Source organism: Ipomoea nil, unplaced genomic scaffold, assembly GCF_001879475.1.
Source record: "Ipomoea nil cultivar Tokyo-kokei standard unplaced genomic scaffold, Asagao_1.1 scaffold1562, whole genome shotgun sequence".
NCBI lineage: Eukaryota > Viridiplantae > Streptophyta > Magnoliopsida > Solanales > Convolvulaceae > Ipomoea > Ipomoea nil.
In genome coordinates this window covers 257,195-279,660 of record NW_017617990.1, presented here as the reverse complement: position 1 = coordinate 279,660, position 22,466 = coordinate 257,195, and the positions used below count along the sequence as shown (strand labels likewise).

The window sequence follows — 22,466 nt, the reverse complement described above, 5'->3', positions numbered from 1 at the left end:
GAAGATATATCCTACGAACTCTAGCTTTAAAACCGGGAATGACTCGACAGATAAGGCCAGACACAAGCAACAGTTATAACGAGCATATGCAGTTCACAACAGATAAGGCAAAGCATAAACAATGATCATGAACAATCCCCAATATAAATCCCATAGTCACATCTCCCAAGACACTCGTAATCACAACTCGTCCATGTCACAGCACATAACACACTTTGTTGGCGCCACAGGACCAATCGCATGCCCATACATGAGGGTTAGCGCATATAGCTCTGACACGGCCCCGCAGCACCCTGCCCCGTATCGCAACACGGAGGGGTCGATCGCAACCGACCAATGAACCGCAGCTCATCATAGTGTTTGATCGCAACCAAATAGTGGACCGCAGCCCAAGAGAATGTCATCTGACCGCAGCCAGGAAAAAGGACGAACCGCAGCTCGTATAGAAACGTTTGATCGCAACCAAACGGTGGACCGCAGCCCAAGAGTATCAACCTGACCGCAGCCAGCTTCTGAACCGCAGCTCAGGATAACCAATCCGATCGCAACCGAATTGGGGTAACACACACATAACACATAGCAAGCACATGCAACCCACATTACACATTAGGAAGGGGGAGAAAACGTATAACAAAACCTATGCGTGATCCATCACTTACTAAGAATAGTCCTAAGGGGTTCATACTTCTTCCACCTAGGTCAACGGGATACCAATTCAACTAGCATGCAATATAATAGACTCATAAACCTACGAACGGTACCCGAAACATCAAACTAGACATAGGCACGATAAACGGAGTCCGTTGGGACACCACGGGGAACGGGGAACATCAAACGGGGAAGCCGGGATCCCAAGTTGGGGGAATTTCCAGCGGGTAGCCGGTGGGTGGGGGGCCACCCGCCGGCTGCCCGCCGGTTTTACTGTTCCGGGCAGCGGGTCGCCGGCAGGCAGCTGCCCGCCCGCCGGCCACCCGCTGCCAGGCGGTGATTCTCGGCACCGGGTAGGTGGCGGGTCCCCTACCCCCCACTGACTCTTTTTCATCAATTGCGCCCCGGGAACCGTTGTGGAACCCGAAACCATGCTTAGACGCTTTACAACGCAATTAACGACAACACGTAGACAATTAACGGATCAATTACGAGAAACGAATGACACATAACCTATCATGCTTTTCTAAATATAATCAACACCCAAACATGCGATTTCCCCACCCGATAATCCAAGAATAAGATCATACGATACAACCTAGGGTTCTAATCACTTTTATATCAACAAGAATACGGTTCGTCTTCTAATTGCAAGATTTGGTAAGAATAACACATAAACATCAAGAGCATCACATAATTATCAAGAACAACGCATAATCATCAAGAACTCCATATAATTACCAAGAACACCATAATTATCAAGAATCTCCCAATATCAAGATTATCAAGATCCCTCATGGGATCATCACATCAAACATCAATAATTATCATCATATCTCGCCAATCACAATAATATGGGGGAAACCCTAAGGGGGAATCATAGCTATGAAAATAGGTTTTGTTGAGACATGGGTTACCTCTTAGCCTTAATTAATTCCTTGGCTATGAAGGGTCTTTCTTTAAGCTTTCTTGCTTTCTTGATTTCTTCTAAGGGGATTCTTGGAGCACTTTGGGGTGGTGGAACGTTTATTGTGGTGGGGGGGGGGGGGGGGGGTTCTAGGTGCCTCTTAAGTCCCCTATTTATATATTTAGGAGTCCTAATTAGGAACTAATATTATAGGCTTGCTAATTCTATTCCTTTTGGGACTAAGGATTGGGTTCCATGGTCCATAGTGGACCATATTAATTAATTAAAGAGAATCCTAATCATAATCTGAATAGTAAAAGACCTACTTCCTTTATTCCTAATAGATAACTAGGTCTAGGATTCCTAATCAGAATCTGAATAGTAAAAGGTTTACTTTCTTTATTCCTAATAGGCTTAAGGCTCTAATTTAGGCAAGGGCCCACGGTTCATGGTGGGCCTTATTAATTAATTAAAGGGAAACCTAACCGAATTAAATCATATTTAATTATTATTAACGGGATTAATTAAATAATTAATCCGGGATTGAAGGCCGTAACACGGGGTGTTACAGTACTAAAAAGGAGTAGGAAGGTAAACTAGACAGTAAAGTGAGAACAACAGAGAGATTAGTAACAATGAGTTGAAGTGTACACACTACTACAAAATGAGTCATTTGGGTCTTTAGTAAATGACAATAAGCATCCTTACAGTTCTAGATGTGAAAAATGCCCACTTTACACATCATGACTAGCTAGTTGTGTAATTTTTTGTACAATAGGTGTCTTTACTAATATAGTAAAGTAAAGATGCCTATTTTGTGTGTGTTTTAAATATTAATTTACGAATACAATAGGAATGCTAAAGACACATGCATGTTGTATGCTTTTTTTTAAAACTTTTTTATCACTATAGGCGTCTTTGCTAGTATAGTAAATACGGTTATTTTTAAAATAATTTATTTATATTTATGAACGGTAATTAGATTGCAGTGTTCAACATGTGAAGTCGAATCCAAGAATCGCTCCAAGAAGTCGTATCTACCCTACATCCCAGGCAAGCATGGAATCGCCGAACCTGGCGGAGAGGTCATTAGGAGAGCAAGATATCATTGAGCGCAACACAAAGAAGTCTAAACATGGCGAACCGATGCCCCTAGCCGATCAATCATCCCCAATGATTGACGTTGTGCACATAACTCCAATAGAAAATGATGCGAGGGTTCTCGACTCTGCAATCTGGTGCTTCAACTCCGGCTGCCTTCGGACAAACACCCCGGGAAGCTGTCACCCCCATGCCAGATGGTGATGATTTAGATGCCGATATAGTATCAGACGACGACACCTTAGGAGAGGATCGCGGGGAGGCCAACTACCCCACAATACTAGTCACCAAGGAAGAAAAAAAAAGGCTGCGAAGGCCTTGGAAGCGAACCCTCATTATCAGGTCCTCGGGAGGTCTGTAGGCCACGCTTACCTCCTTCGGCGACTTCACGTGATGTGGAGGCCTGAAGCTCCTATAGTACTAATTGTTGGAAATAATCGCAATGTCAATGCACGATCTGGAAGCCTTTTAAGAAGCACAGACACTATGGGTGTATGGTTGAAAGGAAATCTCTGCCGTGTTATAATAACACTACCTTAAAAGCGTTATTTGCCCGGTAACGGTGCAGTTAGAACCCTGGCACGCTTTCAACAGGCTACACAGACCTACTACGGATAGCATGCACTAGCAATTACGTAGGCAAACCTCACTATTTCTCAGACTAACAGGCAGACACGAAACTATATTATATATATATATATATATATATATATATATATATATATATATATATATATATATATATATATATATATATATATATATATTATAATATATATTAATTCTCGCACAGAAGGAAGGAAGAAGGCTTTTATTTTTTGTGCTTTTAGACAAAATGTCTTGCTTCTATATATAGTGTAGGAGAGTGAGGTCATTTCTCATTTCATCCACAGACTAACGAAAAGAAAGGGGAAGTGGAAAATAAAGAGATCTATGCAGCCACATCTTACACCACTAATTATGGATGGATCATTGTTGACCATCCAAAAGGGTGTTGCTGCTTTGAATTTCCAACAATCCCCCACACATTCAAAGTAGAAGGCTAGAATGAAATAATGTCTGAGCAATACAGATGAGTTGATCTTAATGTCAGTGTTTGAGAACTTGGACTGACACGTAGTGACACTGAGTAATTTTCTTTCTGAGAGTGATATGAATCTTGAACTCACCTGTTAGATAAATTTTGAACTCTAATGCACACACCAACTCAAAAAGCAGGTTCTATGAAAGTCAAACTCTTTGACTTCTTATGAACACCCTTAGTATTAAAGAATGTTATGTCTGTCTCAATATAGACTTCTACCCTGTCAAAGTCTATCTCAACATAGACTTTTAACTCTGACAAGTCTTACCACATTACAGATTTTTATGTCTTGTCAAGTCCATCTCAATATAGACTTTTAATTCTATCAAGTATATCTTAGTATAGACCACCATTAAAGGCTTATAGAGTAGTTAAAGACATAAATCAGTTGTTAGTCTTTTCTTTCTATCGTAGGCACTGTTATTTGCAATGCAAACGACAGTTTGTGTATCACAATGTAGTGAAGGTGCTGGACACCCCCACAACTGCACGGTTACCAACATGTTTCTTAGCCACTCAGCTTCTTGGGATAACCCCATTATTTTTCATAAGAGGCGGTTAGCCCCTTTCCACTCAAGTCAGGGATCTCTTTAGGTCTACCTCAAAATAGACCACCCCAATTGAGTATAAGTCCCCAAGAGCACTTTTGTACTCATGTCATTATGCGGTGAATTCATTAGGTTTGTCTCAAAAAAACCACCCTTCTCAAAGAGTTATGAATTCATTAAGAGCTGTAGCTCAACCTCACAAGTACACACATTGTAGGAATGACCACCTAGTGTACTGTTTTATAACTCTTTTCATGGCTTCGTTTGACCACAAAAGTGGGACCCACCACGAATTCATTACCACTTGAACTTTAAGTCCTTCCAATGATTTAGCGACTAATCCTCATGATTAGCCCTCAAGTAAGTTGATTCTCTTGATCAAACTTACATACACTTTGACGAGTACTTTGTTTACTCGTAAATAATCCCTTGAGATTTTCATGCTTAACATGAAACATTCTCTTCTACCATTATTGTTGGTACCACAGAGAGACTTTTAGGAACGAAATATATATAAAGAGTTAATTGCCCTCACAATGCAACACTTACAAATATTTTTCTCAAAAGTATTTGATCTTTTACCCAGATTGATCTTTGGTGCCCAACTTGGCTCCTTTGTAGACTGAGTTTTGTCGATTTACTTTGTGGAGCATTATAGTAGCTTCGCGCTTTGCCTGATACATACTCAATAGTTGAATATATTTCAACAAACTTGGTTATCTCAACCCATCTTAATTACCCTTTAAACCGGAATTATAGGTCTTTCAAGATGACTCAACTAAGAATTTAAATAATGTACATATATTATATATAAATGCTCATTGTTAGTAAGCCATAGAAATAATTTTGTCCACATGCTACATCAAGTTAATCAACATAATCACAAGTTTCACCTCATATTCTTACAAGAAATCAATCTCATACACAAAGAATATGTTCAAACTAACATTTATTAGGAAATATATCTCAACAAGGTGAATTCAAAGTTGCCACCTGCACAACTTTTCATTCACTTGAGGAGACTAAAACTCATATAAATCATTCATATGATGCAGATCAATATTACTATTGCAGTACTTCAACAATTTCTGTTGCAAGGCTTTAATTGTTTACAACATATGAAAGTCAACCTTATTTCAGGTGGAGATCAAGTGGCGCTCTAACTAGTCTACATAGTTTCATTTAACATTAATGAAAATTGCATATAAATATTTGATATCTAATCCCCAAAAAAACAAAGATATAAAAATAGTGTAATTCATTTACTACATAACATAGCAAGACGTAGCCTCATCAACATACCCGGAACAGTATCTGGGTACAATGTTAGATATTATTTATACACAGTAGAGCTTTCCTTTTTCCCCAAGATGTTGCGGTGGTGGTGGTATTATTATTAGAGTAGTAAAAATTTTTTGGGTACTAATTGAGTAGTAACATTACAATACGATGTCGGACAACCAAACCATGTGGTTCGATCAGAAAAGCAATCAAACCCAAATCCTATTCATAAAAGTAAAATTGTTAAACAAAAAAGAAGTAATATTATAAATTCAAAAAAAAAAAAAATAGATTAACAAAAATAATACTGCAATTTTATAAAAATTGCATTGATTGATCAGGTATTATTTAAGTATATTATTTATTTATTTATTTTTTATTAAAAACTAATATTTAAAAATATTTCATTAAAAATATATATGTTGTTGAGACTTTTTAAATGACACACACATATTCAATATATCATTTTAATAATTGTGTGATAAACTTGTAGTAGTGACATATAACCTTATAATAGTGACTTTATGAAGATACAATAGTTACTTAATGAACTAGTAATAACCTTTTAAAAAAAAACAAATAGTAATAACTTTATATTAATCTACAATAGTAATTTAATGAGATTTTATGAACATGAAGTTATGACTTTATGAACCAATATATAGTGTAGGTGAATTTATGAAACTACATATATAAGTGATAGGTTCATTAAAAAATTAGAAAGAATATTAATATGACTGTTATATATATATATATATATTTAAAATGTCCATTATTAAAATTTTTTATTAATATATTTTATACTTAAATTTATTTTTTTCCTTTTATTAATATATTAATATATATATATATTTTATTTTTTTACTTAAATTTACAAAAATAAAATTATAAGTTGAAAAAATTAGGCGGAGAAATATAATGAATATACGTTGTCTCTATCAGACGATTCTGTTTACTGTTGTCTCTATTGGGTTGTCTTATTTGAATTAGAGAGAATAATATATAGCAATAACTCATAAATATACGTTGTATATATGGTCCTCGTAATGTATAGCTGAAATGGAAGCGCAGCTTAGACATGGCTCCGGTAATAGTTTTAGGAAATCAAGACCTTGAATTGTGTATTTTGTTGGACCAACACGTGTATATTCCACTGAATTTTAGGATATTGTTTTCTTTTTTCATGCGGCTGATATATGTTATTTTCAATTGTTATACCATGGATCAGAGTTCATATTGCATTGTGATTTTTACTTTTGATATATAAATTTTGTACCTTTAATTAATATATTTTGTACCTCTTTAATATTTTATGTATATGTAAATAAATAATTTTATAATTATTGACACATAATATGATAGTTATATGTACATAAATTATCAACTGTAGGTACATAAACTACAGAAGGTGTCAAATCATAAATACAGAATTAGAAGATTATTGTTAGACTAAGATCTACCGTGAAAAGTAAACTCTGGTCCATGATATAATTTGCCAGTTATTTTACTCTTCTCTTTCCCTACCCTTTTCATGCACTTAAGCGCTCGTGACTTCTTTTGACTATAGTCGATATATCATTTAGACAGTGTGCTAAGTGCTTTCTTATTCACATTAATTAGCAAATATATATTACATTTTTCATCAAAAAGTATTACATTTACCTTTATAAATAACAAATTACTTAGAAAAATATAATACTTTTACATCAAAATTTAAAAATATTACATTTTTTTTTGCAAAAGTATTATATTTTTTATTATAAATATCATATCAGAACACTTTGTTCCTAATCAGTATTACATTTTCTGTATAAGTATTACATTTAATCTTGACCCAACCATCTCACGAATAAGGATTCGTGAGACGATCTCAGACAAGTTTTTGTCAAAATTAGATAGGATGGAAATGACCAGCACCTGGTGCCCACACCATATTGAGTGTAACTTCACATTGAGTGTGTCATGACTTAATCCAGTGTCCTTGTGCACAATCTATCACCCAGAAATTACCATGCATGCTGGTTCATAATAAAACTAATTAGATGAAAAATCGTTTTTATACTGTGGACCATATATATATGGTCCATATTACAATGTGATATTGAAAATTAAAAACTGACGTATATACATGTTCATATTTAATATATTAAATGTTTATTTTTAAAAATAAACCTTCAATACACAAAAAAAATATACATTTATTAATAGGCGACGGTATACATTGCGGATGAAAAGAGTGGTAGCTAGTAGTTTCATTATTGGGAGAATTCAAAAATAGAATTAAAAAAAAAAAAAAGAAAAAGAAAAAAGAAGAAGAATAGGACAATAATTGGGCCGCATTAGGTGAAATAAAAGTAGAGCGAATTCCGAAATAGGTCTCCCATTCAACAGCATTGAATCCTAAAATCCCCCCCTGCCCCACTCTCGATTCATTCTTAATTCACTTTGACATTTTCCGTGCATTCAGATAGATGCCGCAAGTTATTAGATCCCAGATCAGATCAGATCCTTAATTAAGGCTGCATATATAGCATTGGAAACCGGAAAAGAATTACGTGGGAATTACGTACCTACAATGCAATTACGTAGGAATCACGACGTATAGTATAGTATAGTATGAATTCAAGCTATCTATACTAGCAGCAGCCTGCAGGCCGGACGTATAGTAGTACAAATCAAAATCAACTAACATATATACTACTACTACTACTACACTAGAAGATCAGAGTATTATCTGATCTGATCTGATGATGATGCAAGGTGGTGCAGGAAATAGTGAGAGCGGGGGCCAAGTTTGTGTACCTCCCGGTTTCCGCTTCCATCCTACCGACGAGGAGCTTCTTTATTACTATTTGAGGAAGAAAGTATGCTATGAACCCATTGATTTGGACGTTATCAGGGAAGTTGATCTCAACAAACTTGAGCCTTGGGACCTCAAAGGTACATACTATCTCTATCTATCTCTAAATATATATTCCCTAGCTTCAATTCGATCCCTTTAATCGATCTACATATATATTGCGCGCAGAGAAATGTAGAATTGGAACAGGCCCTCAGAACGAGTGGTACTTTTTCAGCCACAAGGATAAGAAGTATCCAACTGGAAGCCGAACAAATAGAGCCACAGCAGCCGGGTTTTGGAAGGCTACAGGAAGGGACAAGCCCATATACCACCACCATACCTCATCATCATCATCATCATCCATGAGTAGTAGTAGGAGGATTGGGATGAGGAAGACTCTTGTATTTTATACAGGGCGGGCTCCTCACGGCCAAAAGACAGACTGGATCATGCACGAGTATCGCCTTATTATTGATAATACTAATCTTCATGCACATTCACTACTCGAGGTATGTAAATTAATTACTTACCTAAACCTAATTAACTTGCTTGCTACATACTCCCATCCACTTGACTTGGATAGAGGCCGGTAAAGGCCAAGTCTAGCACTTATGGCCGGGGGATTGTTTTGCCCAGAGACCAATAAAGGGTAAAAGCTAAGTCTAGCGTGCACTCGGTGGCTGGGAGATTATTGTTAGGTTAAAGGGTAAAGGCTAAGTCCAGCACCCAACTTGTCAAAAAATGTGTAATGGTCTATAAAGAAATAAAGTTAGACATTTGTTACTAGCTATAATTTTTAGCATAGTGGTAAATGCTTAATCCTAACAACTTGCTACCAACTCATTACATTAACTAACCATCTATTACGTACTATCCATCCAGGAAGATGGGTGGGTGGTGTGTAGGGTATTCAGGAAGAAAAACCACAGCAGATGTAGTCTCCAGCCTGAAATAATTATGAGTCCAAGTCTGCAGCAGCAGGATGATGATGATGAATGTTTAGCAGCTGTTCAAATGAACATGAAGAAGAAGGCCAGTTGTCCTTCATCTGGTGAGCTGTCTCAGCAACAACAACAACATAGTCGTCTACCGGGGGAGGAGGAGGAGGCAGCTAATAATAATAATAATAATAATAATAATAGTTTTGCTTGGTACCAGCAGGTGTGGGATAATATAGGTTGTAATTATATGCATCTCCCTCAACTGTTGAGTTCGGAGTCGACGTCTCATCATCATACATCTCCCTTCCTAGCTCCTGCACCGCCCTTCACCAATATGGAGACTACTGCGCCTCATGGGGTTCTTCAAACCTTCCTCAGGCCACTAGCATATTCACAACATCATCATAACAAATTGAATAATAATAATAATACCCCCGGTGGCGGTGGCGGCAGCGGCAGCGGCAGCGGCGCAGGCGATTGGGCATTCTTGGGCAAGCTTCTTGCATCAAACCATCGAAGCAATGATGATATTGCGCTCACTGGCCTTGGGGATCAAACCACATACTGCAACCAGCTGCTCTTGTCCCAAGCGGCGGCGGCTGACAATATGATCAACATCCACCACCACCTTTCTTCTACTTCTACTTCCACTCAACAATGCTTTCCATTCCAACACAACGCCGCCGCCAGCTTTGATCCATAGTTACGTTACACACCCACCTATACTAGTTAATTAAATTAGCTACCAACTTTAATTTTCCATTCCTACATCATATCATTATTTCATCATGATTTCGCTAAATGAATCAAATTATTATTATTATTATTTGTTGAGTACTACTAACTCTCTATTACAATATAGTATTTGTTCATATAACTACTTTCTCACTGAAGCACAAAAAGTCAATACTGCCCCTATTAGGGATCGAACCCATGATCTCCCATATGGGAAAGTCAATCTCATCATCCATCAACGAAATAGATCTATGGAGGATTAAAAATGTGCGTGTGCATATTAAGAATGTATTGTGTGCAACGTAGAGACATACTTAATATGCACACATCATACATAATGTCTAATATGCACACATGCGTTTTTAAACCTCCAATTAATCTCATCTATTGGTTCTCATGCACTCATGAGGGTTCTCATGGGATCTCACACACACACACACACACACACACACACACACACACACACACATATATAATTGGGTTCCCGTGCGGTTGTATGTGTCAGGTGCAGTTGTGGGGTGAGATAAGAGTCATTGATCTTGTCAATATCAACGTCCAGGATTAAAAAAAATTTAAGGCGTTTGGCTTTCCTTCTTAAGGTACGTGATTTTTGTGTTGTGTGCTTAAGGTGCGCCAGTTGTTGAAAACTTAAGTGCGTCAATCTAAAGCTTTAGGTGCGTGATTTTCTTTCTTAAGGTGCGTGATTTTTCTTCTAAAGGTGTGTGGTTTGTGTGCTTAAGGAGCGTCAGTTGTTGAAATTTAAGGTCCGTCGGCCTAAAGCTTTAGGTACGTGATTTTTGTGCTTAAGGTGCGTGGTTTTGTGATGTGTGCTTAAGGTGCGTCAGTTGTTAGAAACTTAAGTGTTAGTCTAAAGCTTTAGGTGCATGGTTTTCCTTCTTAAGGTGCATGTTTTGTGTGCTTAAGGTGCGTCAGTTGTTAGAAACTTAAGTGTTAGTCTAAAGCTTTAGGTGCGTGATTTTCCTTCTTAAGGTGCGTGTTTTGTGTGTTTAAGGTGCGTCAGTTATTGAAACTTAAGGTGCGTCAGCCTAAAGCTTTAGGTGCGTGGTTTTCCTTCTTAAGGTGCGTGATTTTCCTTCTTAAGGTGCGTGGTTTTCCTTCTTAAGGTGCTTTGTTTTCCTTCTTAAGGTGCGTGGTTTTCCTTCTTAAGGTGCTTTGTTTTCCTTCTTAAGGTGCGTGGTTTTCCTTCTTAAGGTACGTTGTTTTCCTTCTTAAGGTGCATGAGTTTCCTTCTTAAGGTGCATTGTTTTCCTTTTAAGGTGCTTTGTTTTCCTTCTTAAGGTACTTTGTTTTCCTTCTTAAGGTGCGTGAGTTTCCTCCTTAAGGTGTATTATTTTCCTTTTTAAGGTGCTTTGTTTTCCTTCTTAAGATGGATGCGTTGTTTTCTTTCTTAAGGTGCTTTGTTTTTTCTTCTTAAGAAAAAATAAAATAAAATGATTTTTTTATTAATTTCATGAATTCCTTTAGGTTGTCTGTCATCCCAAGTGCTCAAATGAGAGCATTAATGGAGGACATGCGCATTTTTTTTTTTAATTCATTGATTTGAGCCATTATGATCAAATCTAGATCAATAGCTCAGATCTAACCCAATTTTTTACCTGAAGTTTATATGTATTTTTGTGTGCCATTGTGTATTAAATTGTGTGCATGATACTAATTTGTCGTGTGGCCATTATCTATCCGCACAGTCCTCTATATATTACTGTCCTCATGTGAACGCATATATATATATATATATATATATATATATATATATATATATATATATATATATATATATATATATATATATATATATATATATATATACTAATTTTTCACGCGCATTGCGCGATTGAGATAATGCCAATATTTTTTTTTAAAAAAATAAGTACGTTAAAGTATATCAATGCAAGATTATATTAGAGTTGGTCATGTATAGATAATCAAATGGTGAATTTGCTTATTTAAATAGATAATTCTAAGTTTACGAATGTAAGATAATGCAATTATGATTGATTATAATTGTCACTAAAATAATCGATGTTAATTTTCTAAATACGTAGTCTAAAAATAATAGTCGAAATAATGCTAGTGTAAAAATAATAGTGTAAATAAAATCTACATTTGGTTTAAATTTCTCTAAGCCTTCTTAATTCTCTTGAGGGGAACATTGTCATTCTCTTCATCTTCAGTACATATCCTCTTCTTTTGTTTGGTTATGCGTCATGTTCAATTGTTTTAGTTGTGATATCATAGTGGGAAGCATCATGCAATGAGATTATAGTGTAAGAAGAATTGGATCTGCCTTGTTGTGTATATGCCTGGGATCGTAGTTGTACAACGAACTCTTGATCTTGAAGGCGTTTGTTGATATTTGGCAGTGGTAGTTTTTCCCCCTACATGTTTCATTCGTTGTGAGATGTGTGCCATATATTCTCATGTGACAGAATTAAACAAAATATTAATATATTTGTAGAAGGTTCATGAATAGTACCTCTTGTTCTAGTTTCATAACTTGTTTACTTGAATGTAACAACAATGACTCGGCAAGTAGTCCGAATACTGATGCCGCTGTAACACCCCGTGTTACGGCCTTCAATCCCGGATTAATTATTTAATTAATCCCGTTAATAATAATTAAATATGATTTAATTCGGTTAGGTTTCCCTTTAATTAATTAATGAGGTCCACCATGAAACGTGGACCCTTGCCTAAATGAGAGTCTTAGGCCTATTAGGAATAAAGGAAGTAGGCCTTTTACTATCCAGATTATGATTAGGATTCTCTTTAATTAATTAATATGGTCCACTATGGACCATGGACCCTTATCCCTAAAACAAAGTCCTTAGTCCTATAAGGAATAGAATTAGTAAACCCATACCATTCAGGCCCTAATTAGGAGTCTTCAATATATAAATAGGGATATAGAAGGCACCTAGATCTTTCACCACAATAATCTCTCACCACACAAGAAGTTCCAAGAATCTCCTTAGGAGAAATCAAGAAAGAAGAAAGCTTAAAGAAAGACCCTTCATAGCCAAGGAATTAATTAAGGCTAAGAGGTAACCCATGTCTCAACAAAACATATTTTCATAGCTATGATTCCCCTCTTAGGATTTTCCCATATTATTGTGTATTGATGATTCGTGATATTATTATTGATGATTGGTGGGATGATCCCATGGGTGATCTTGATGATGAAAGGTTCTTGACAATTATGGTGTTCTTGATGATTATATAACGTTCTTGATGATTATATGATGTTCTTGATGATTGTAGGATGTTCATGATGTTTATGTAATATTCTTACCGAATCTTGATATTAGAAGATGAATTGTGTCCTTGTTGATTTAAAAATGATTAGAACCCTAGGTTGTATCGTATGGAATTATTCTTGGTATATTGGGTGGGAATTCGCATGATCGGGTGTTTATTATGTTTAGAAAAGCATGATAGGTTATATGCCGTTCGTTTCCTGATTTTGATCCGTTAATTGTCTACGTGTGTTATCAATTGCGCTTGAAAGTGTCTAAGCATGGTTTCGGGTTCCACAAAGGTTCCCGGGGCGTTTTTGACGAAAAAGAGTCAGTGGGGGGTAGGGGACCCGCCACCTACCCGCGGCCAAGTTGGGCAACGCCGGCAGCGGGCAGCTGCCCGCAGGGCACCCGCTGCCCGGAATAGTGCCTCCGGCGGGTGACCCCTACCCACCGGCTACCCGCTGGTTTTTGTACCCCACATCGGGATCCCGGCTTCCCCGTTTAATGTTCCCCCGACCCCCGTGGTGTCCCAACGGACTCCGTCTATCGTGCCTATGTCTAGTTTGATTTTCGGGTACCGTTCGTAGGTCGTATGAGTCTTATATATTGCATGCTAGTTGAATTGGTATCCCGTTGACCTAGGTGAAAGAAGTATGAACCCCTTAGGAATATTCCTAGTATGTGAAGGATCACGCATAGGTTTTGTTATACGTTTTCTCCCCATTCCCAATGTGTTAATGTGGGTTTCATGTGCTTGCTATGTGTTACGTGTGCATGTTACCCCGATTTGGTTGAGATCAATCGGGCTATACGGGCAGTCGGGTGGGCTGAGAACCATACCGGCTGTTAACCAGGCTGGTAGAGATCGGTCAGGTATATAAATATTATATAGGACTAAGGTCCACTATACGGGCAGTTGAATGGGTTGAGAACCATCCCAACTGTTAACCAGGCTGGTAGAGACCAGTCAGGTATATAAATATTATATAGGACAAAGGTCCACTATACGGGCAGTTGAATGGGTTGAGAACCATCCCAACTGTTAACCAGGCTGGTAAAGACCGGTCAGGTATATAAATATCATATAGAGCTGCGGCTCATCGGTCGGTTGCGATCGACCCCTCTGTGCTGTGAGACGGGGCAGGGTGCTGCGGGGCCGTGTCAGAGCTATATGCGCTGACCCTCATGTATGGGCATGCAATTGGTCATGTGGCGCCAACAAAGTGTGCTATGTGATGAAGTTTGGATGAGTTGTTGTTATGAGTAAATTGGGGATAAGACTATGGGATTTGTACTGGGGATTGTACATGTTGGGTTATGATTATTTATTGTGCTTATCTTATCTGTCTTGCCTGTTGTGAACTGTATATGCCAGGTATAACTGCTGTCTGTGCTTAGCTCTATCTGTTGAGTCTATCCCTGTTTTAAAAAGCTAGAGTTCGTAGGATATATCTTCATGTTCAAAAATGGTTTTCGTATATCTATACATATATCTATTTATATTGTATTTCAACACGTTGGAGTGGGTTACCAGCATCTCTCGCTGAACAGATATATTTGGCTTTCAGGCACAGACAAGTAGATCACTGGAGCGCGCTAGAAGCTTGGGCGTAGCTTAGATAGTTTTTCCCTTTCGGCCTGCGTGCCATCATTTAGTATTGATACCATTTGAGGATATTAGTTAGTTAGCCTGTGCACCTGAGTTCTCTAGCTCAGGTGTGGCATAGCACCCCGCACTTTTGAATTATGTTTTGGGATTTAATGAGATTTCACCTTTATTTTATAAGTTTTAAATATCTTGAAAATATGGGGTGTTACAGTTGGTATCAGAGCCTAAGTTTGACCCTAGGATAAGACTCTTAAGACCGGACTTTAGGACATTAGGCTTGAAGTCTAGGTATTAAGGAACATAGGATTCAGGAATCTTAGGACGCGCGGTGAGATTGTGAAACCTACACATAACCTCCCATCACTTTATCGCTCTCTAAAAGAACTCCCCCTACGCTTACCACACCAAGGTAAGGGTGCAGCACACTGACTCATCATTACAATAAATATTGACCCTGAAAACCAGTAGCATGGCGCCATTAAGAAGACAGTCAAAGATCCCACACTCCTCGAAGAATGAATCCGAACCTTCAACAAAATCCTCGGGTTAGGAGAATGCCCAGAGGAACGCCACGTAGAGATAGCCTCGTTCTACTTCAAGACACGAGGTTGATCTTTGATAGGTCCACAAAGAACTTATGGGCAACAACCGGGGGTTCAACTAAGAGTACCTAGGGGCACGGCTACAAGGACGACTCCACCCCGCACCCGCCATACTCATGGACCTCATGAACCGAGTATTCCAACCCCACCTGGATGACTTCGTCATTGTATTCATTGACGACATCCTAGGCTACTCCCGAAACAAGGAAGGACATGAAAGGCACCTCCGCATAACCTTACAAACTCTAAGAGAGCACCAGCTATACGCTAAGTTCTCCAAATGCGAATTCTGGAAAGACAGCGTGACCTTCCTGGGCCACGTAATAACCAAAGAAGGAATTAAGGTGGACCCCACCAAAGCCCAGGTCGTTAAGGAATGGTCCACACCGAACTCACTTTCAGAGGTCCGAAGCTTCCTGGGCTTGGCTGGCTACTACAGGAGGTTTGTACCCGACTTTACCAAGATAGCCCAACCTCTCATTAAAAAGGAGACCTCTTTCCGATGGGACGACAACTGCGTCACAGCCTTTTAGGAATTGAAGGATAAGTTAACCACGACACCCGTACTAGCCATCCCCTCCGGGGTGGAAGGGTTCGAGGTCTTCAGTGACGCGTCCAAAAAGGGGTTGGGGTGCGTGCTAATGCAAAAAGGCAAGGTAATAGCATACGCATCTAGGCAACTCAAAACCCACGAAGAAAATACCCCACCCACAACCTCGAGCTAGCCGTCATCGTATTCGCACTGAAAATTTGGAGGCATTACCTATACGGAGTGCAATGCAAGATTTACACAGACGCATAGAAAGTATCATACAACTAGAGCCTCCCGGCAATAAGGGCCTTACCTTGGAACAAGGACCTTGATGGTTTTAAGGCACCGTAAGAAGTACATGTAACACACAAAATCACCAAAACACCATGCGACGTCAAAGGGCAGTCAATCAAATGCATTCCAAGGAAGAGAAACGCATCACCAAGCACTTGGTCACCAAAGGATTGAACAAAGAACGAGCGACAAGCCGAACTCCAAGAAAAACCAAGAAGGCTTGTCATCAATCAAGCAAGGAAAAGACAAAGTTGGCTTATAACCAACTTCCCGGTGAAGGTGACGAGGTTGCTAATTGGAAACCGGACCCGACCTACTGAACGGAAAGAACATGCGAGAGTCTTGACTCATCTATAACTCGTACATAAGGATCAATAAAACTATACGATGGGTCATCCTATGTATTCAAGTACCTTTTTATTGTGCACATGGGCATGGGGCTTGTCGGGACTTGAATCGGTGCATTCTTGGGATTTTTCCCGAAGAAATTCACTCTTCCTAGTAACCTTCCCGCGGGTCCCCAACGGGACCTTGATGGGACCCTAACGGGTCCTGGACGGGACCTTGACGGGTCCCTGACAGGAGCTTGGCAGGCGGACGACCGCCCACCTCGCGCCCACTGGTACAATGTGCTGATTTCTTAACCCCTCGTTTTATTGATTCGTGGCGCACTTGTGTGCCTCGATTGCTGAACGCGAGTCTTGGGTAAGGAACCATGAGTCGCCCAAACATGGTGTCATCGGTAAAAGACCTTGACACGCAAGACACCATCGGAAAAGCACAACAAATTGCATTACACGTGAAGTTGAAGTTGGATTCTACGATGCAACCGACTAGGGATGATTGGCATAAAGGATTGTGCAGACCAAGGAGACGAGTTGGGAACTCGTGCTAAGGACTCACAAAGGCCTTAAAAGTCAAAATGCTAAGGATGGATCGGGACTCCTCCAAACCATGGATATCGTTCAAGCAAATCAGAGGACTCCTTACAAGTTGTATGGAATCAAGAACGACGTAGCCCGTGGTGCTAGGCAAAAAGTAAAGAGCACATTTGTGCCAAGATCTCAAGGGTCATTAAGGACCCACAAGGAAATGAGATGACTCATAAACTCACCGAGTCATTCCACAATGAGATTAGGTAACCAACTGCGCTTCAAGAAGAAAAAGAGCATGCAAGGACACCTTCATCATTAAAAGTAACACAAAAGGGCACAACAAGCCGAACCTCGGAGAAGACATGAAGTCTTACTAAGAATTTCACTCACTAAAGAAGAGATGAAATTCAATAAGAAAAAGTCAACCCAAAGCTTATCGACTCCCAAGAGACTTTGGGAAGAATTTGGGAAGTGCGCCCTAAGAGATCGGCTTGGTTGACCAAACTTGGTCAAGACCTTGGACGCATTAACGAAGTAAGTGCTAAATCATCACGGGAGATTCCCTCAAGATAGGAGAGAAGGATGAAACTTTAGCGTGGGAAGCAAGGTCTAACAAGGATCTTAAAGTCAAGCAATTGCCAACACCAAGGAAGAAGGATCATCAGTTCGTCAATACGTCGGGATCAAAGCATAAAACCAGAATAGTCACTTAAAATCGAGAACCCTTAACGCATCCTAGCCGAATTCCTTTCCCTCCCTCGGGAAATCGGCCCCCTCCATATTTCAAAACCCTTTCTACCCTTTAAACCACATTCTTGATTCCCTATTTTAACGATTCCATACAAGGTGGCAACCTCACACCCTAAGTTGCAACCTTGAAAACTTTGATCCTAATTCCAAAATTCACTTTGTCCTTAGGTTTGAAACCCACTCTCTTAACCCTTTAAACCTAATCGTTCCCAAAAACCCAGCACACATAGACATACAATTATACAGTTTCCCCGCAGAATACTTTCTCTATAGGACCACCGTACTACCTTTGACTCGTTACCCCCGCAATGATTTCTAAGCTTCGGGGACGAAGCTTCTAGTAAAGGGGGGAGAGTGTAACACCCCGTGTTACGGCCTTCAATCCCGGATTAATTATTTAATTAATCCCGTTAATAATAATTAAATATGATTTAATTCGGTTAGGTTTCCCTTTAATTAATTAATGAGGTCCACCATGAACCGTGGACCCTTGCCTAAATGAGAGTCTTAGGCCTATTAGGAATAAAGGAAGTCGGCCTTTTACTATTCAGATTATGATTAGGATTCTCTTTAATTAATTAATATGGTCCACTATGGACCATGGACCCTTATCCCTAAAACAAAGTCCTTAGTCCTATAAGGAATAGAATTAGTAAACCCATACCATTCAGGCCCTAATTAGGAGTCTTAAATATATAAATAGGGATATAAAAGGCACCTAGATCTTTCACCACAATAATCTCTCACCACACAAGAAGTTCCAAGAATCTCCTTAGGAGAAATCAAGAAAGAAGAAAGCTTAAAGAAAGACCCTTCATAGCCAAGGAATTAATTAAGGCTAAGAGGTAACCCATATCTCAACAAAACCTATTTTCATAGCTATGATTCCCCTCTTAGGATTTTCCCATATTATTGTGTATTGATGATTCGTGATATTATTATTGATGATTGGTGGGATGATCCCATGGGTGATCTTGATGATGAAAGGTTCTTGACAATTATGGTGTTCTTGATGATTATATAACGTTCTTGATGATTATATGATGTTCTTGATGATTGTAGGATGTTCATGATGTTTATGTGATATTCTTACCGAATCATGATATTAGAAGATGAATTGTGTCCTTGTTGATTTAAAAATGATTAGAACCCTAGGTTGTATCGTATGGAATTATTTTTGGTATATTGGGTGGGAATTCGCATGATCGGGTGTTTATTATGTTTAGAAAAGCATGATAGGTTATGTGCCGTTCGTTTCCTGATTTTGATCCGTTAATTGTCTACGTGTGTTATCAATTGCGCTTGAAAGTGTCTAAGCATGGTTTCGGGTTCCACAAAGGTTCCCGGTGCGTTTTTGATGAAAAAGAGTCAGTGGGGGGTAGGTGGGGGTATGGGACCCGCCACCTACCCGCGGCCAAGTTGGGCAACGCCGGCAGCGGGCAGCCGGCGGGCGGGCAGCTGCCCGCCCGGCACCCGCAGCCCAGAATAGTGCCGCGGACGGGTGACCCCCACCCACCGGCTACCCGCTGGTTTGTACCCCACATCGGGATCCCGGCTTTCCCCGTTTAATGTTCCCCCGACCCCCGTGGTGTCCCAACGGACTCCGTCTATCGTGCCTAAGTCTAGTTTGATTTTCGGGTACCGTTCGTAGGTCGTATGAGTCTTATATATTGCATGCTAGTTGAATTGGTATCCCGTTGACCTAGGTGAAAGAAGTATGAACCCCTTAGGAATATTCCTAGTATCTGAAGGATCACGCATAGGTTTTGTTATACGTTTTCTCCCCCTTCCCAATGTGTTAATGTGGGTTGCATGTGCTTGCTATGTGTTACGTGTGCATGTTACCCCGATTTGGTTGAGGTCAATCGGGCTATACGGGCAGTCGGGTGGGCTGAGAACCATACCAGCTGTTAACCAGGCTGGTAGAGACCGGTCAGGTATATAAATATTATATAGGACTAAGGTCCACTATACGGGCAGTTGAATGGGTTGAGAACCATCCCAACTGTTAACCAGGCTGGTAGAGACCGGTCAGGTATATAAATATTATATAGGACAAAGGTCCACTATACGGGCAGTTGAATGGGTTGAGAACCATCCCAACTGTTAACCAGGCTGGTAAAGACCGGTCAGGTATATAAATATCATATAGAGCTGCGGCTCATCGGTCGGTTGCGATCGACCCCTCCGTGCTGTGAGACGGGGCAGGGTGCTGCGGGGCCGTGTCAGAGCTATATGCGCTGACCCTCATGTATGGGCATGCGATTGGTCCTGCGGCGCCAACAAAGTGTGCTATGTGATGAAGTATGGATGAGTTGTTGTTATGAGTAAATTGGGGATAAGACTATGGGATTTGTACCGGCGATTGTACATGTTGGGTTATGATTATTTATTGTGCTTATCTTATCTGTCTTGCCTGTTGTGAACTGTATATGCCAGGTATAACTGCTGTCTGTGCTTAGCTCTATCTGTTGAGTCTATCCCTGTTTTAAAAAGCTAGAGTTCGTAGGATATATCTTCATGTTCAAAAATGGTTTTCGTATATCTATACATATATCTATTTATATTGTATTTCAACACGTTGGAGTGGGTTACCAGCATCTCTCGCTGAACAGATATATTTGGCTTTCAGGCACAGACAAGTAGATCACTGGAGCGCGCTAGAAGCTTGGGCGTAGCTTAGATAGTTTTTCCCTTTCGGCCTGCGTGCCATCATTTAGTATTGATACCATTTGAGGATATTAGTTAGTTAGCCTGTGCACCTGAGTTCTCTAGCTCAGGTGTGGCATAGCACCCCGCACTTTTGAATTATGTTTTGGGATTTAATGAGATTTCACCTTTATTTTATAAGTTTTAAATATCTTGAAAATCTGGGGTGTTACAGCCGCAGTGTGCCCAGTTTCATCAACAATTTCCACATCCATTTTGCACCTGTGCATTTTATATAGTTCATATTTTTGGAATTGGTATGAATGAGTGTAGTACTTAATCTTTGTGTGTGTGTGTGTGTGTGTGTGTGTGTGTATTTTTTGTTAAATTGGTTTGTTGAATTGATACTAACCTTGGAGTACCCACCGCTCTCTTTTCACCACAGTGCATACAGTTAAATTGCTAGTCACTTTGTGCATAAACCTTTTTTAAACAATGACTACATCCTATATACCAAGTGTTGTTGTTGTTGTCCAGGTTAATGCTGATTTTTCCCTTAATCCCAAGCAGGTTGAGACTATAAAATGAAAGTGATTGTTAACTTATATTAGTTTAAATATATTTAAAGAATGCTCAATAAGTATTTTACTTACAGGATTAATGAATGGTGGAACGGTCGCTATTTTTTTAATTTCTTCTTTTTCTGGATTTGCAAGTTTGATTGCAGCATTGTTGTAGTCTCGACATCTTTTCAATGCGTCAAGTGTGTCACGATGTTCTTTCGCCCTACATAGACATTTTTAATAATGCGTTTTTCAATATAGCTACGCAAGCTAATGATATATTTCACATGTACATAAATTATTACAAGTATAGAAGTATACCATTCTTTTAGGTGTTCTGCTCTAGGTACCTTTGGTTCAACCAGTATTGTTGAATGAGTTCTTGTGGATAGAGAAATGCCTAGTTTATTCAAGGAATGAGATAATATAAGATTAGGTATTTAAAAAATTTATACATTTTAAATCATATTAATAATGAAATATGATTTACCTTTAAAGTGAACCACTGTGACGTAATCCAAAGATATTACAGGGTAGTTTCCCGCTTCAATTTCTTGAGTGATTTGAATACCCTCTTTGTCAACAAATCCTCCCCAAGTAGTTATTATGATTGGCTTCAACCTGTTTTTTATTTTTATTTTTATTTATTTTAACATTGGGCATTTTAAAGGCAATATAACTTATGGAACTATATCTCTTAAGTATAGTAGATAGATATATATATATATATATATATATATATATATATATATATATATATATATATATATATATATATATATATAATTTAAGAGTATAAATGGAGTGGGGGGCTTACTTTTCATCCACAAGAATTAAGTCATTGATTTTTTGATTTCCATTAGCTGTTGAGACAAATTCTTTTGGTAGCTTGTCAATGACAATTGCTACAATTGTTCTCAATAGAGGATGAAGATATATAATTTAGAATATATATGGTTAGAATAGATATTGTTATAATGATATAGTACAAAATAAAATTACACATTTCTCTACAAGTTTTCATGCATTGATAAAAATCTTCGAATGGTGTATAAACTTGTTCAATTGGAGCCAGTGTGGTGTCAACATTGTCAATTGCTAGTATTCTGGTCCTAGCATTTAGAATCCAAGTGTAGCTGTATCTCTGATCTACAACTTTGAAATCAGATCGCGCGGGTCTGACACCGGCATTTGAAATATTGTACCATGAGTTTGGTTGTAGAACCATATCATACATTGGAATGTCAT

The 22,466-nt window shown here is 38.9% G+C and overlaps 1 protein-coding gene and 1 long non-coding RNA gene across 2 annotated transcripts; one reads left to right on the top strand and one right to left on the bottom strand.

Moving 5' to 3' along the window:
- Positions 1 to 8,307: 8,307 nt before the first annotated feature.
- LOC109189703 (protein SOMBRERO-like) lies at positions 8,308 to 10,180 on the top strand. Its single transcript, XM_019340316.1, has 3 exons — positions 8,308 to 8,509; positions 8,598 to 8,920; positions 9,294 to 10,180. Exons 1-3 carry the CDS (start codon positions 8,317 to 8,319, stop codon positions 10,053 to 10,055), a joined length of 1,278 nt encoding a protein of 425 aa, XP_019195861.1. The 5' UTR covers positions 8,308 to 8,316; the 3' UTR covers positions 10,056 to 10,180.
- Positions 10,181 to 21,218: 11,038 nt separating this feature from the next.
- LOC109189739 lies at positions 21,219 to 21,725 on the bottom strand. The gene is made up of 4 exons (XR_002055620.1): positions 21,709 to 21,725; positions 21,540 to 21,618; positions 21,309 to 21,441; positions 21,219 to 21,232 (listed from the first exon to the last, which is right to left on the bottom strand). It is a non-coding gene; the product is annotated as an uncharacterized LOC109189739 (long non-coding RNA).
- Between the last annotated feature and the right edge of the window lie 741 nt (positions 21,726 to 22,466).

Bases quoted from the DNA above. Each gene is read 5' to 3' on its own strand.
- LOC109189703 (XM_019340316.1), top strand. From the start codon at position 8,317: ATGATGATGCAAGGTGGTGCAGGAAATAGTGAGAGCGGGGGCCAAGTT. The intron at 8,510-8,597 runs GTACATACTATC...TATTGCGCGCAG, and splicing joins TGAGCCTTGGGACCTCAAAG to AGAAATGTAGAATTGGAACA. The intron at 8,921-9,293 runs GTATGTAAATTA...CTATCCATCCAG, and splicing joins ATGCACATTCACTACTCGAG to GAAGATGGGTGGGTGGTGTG.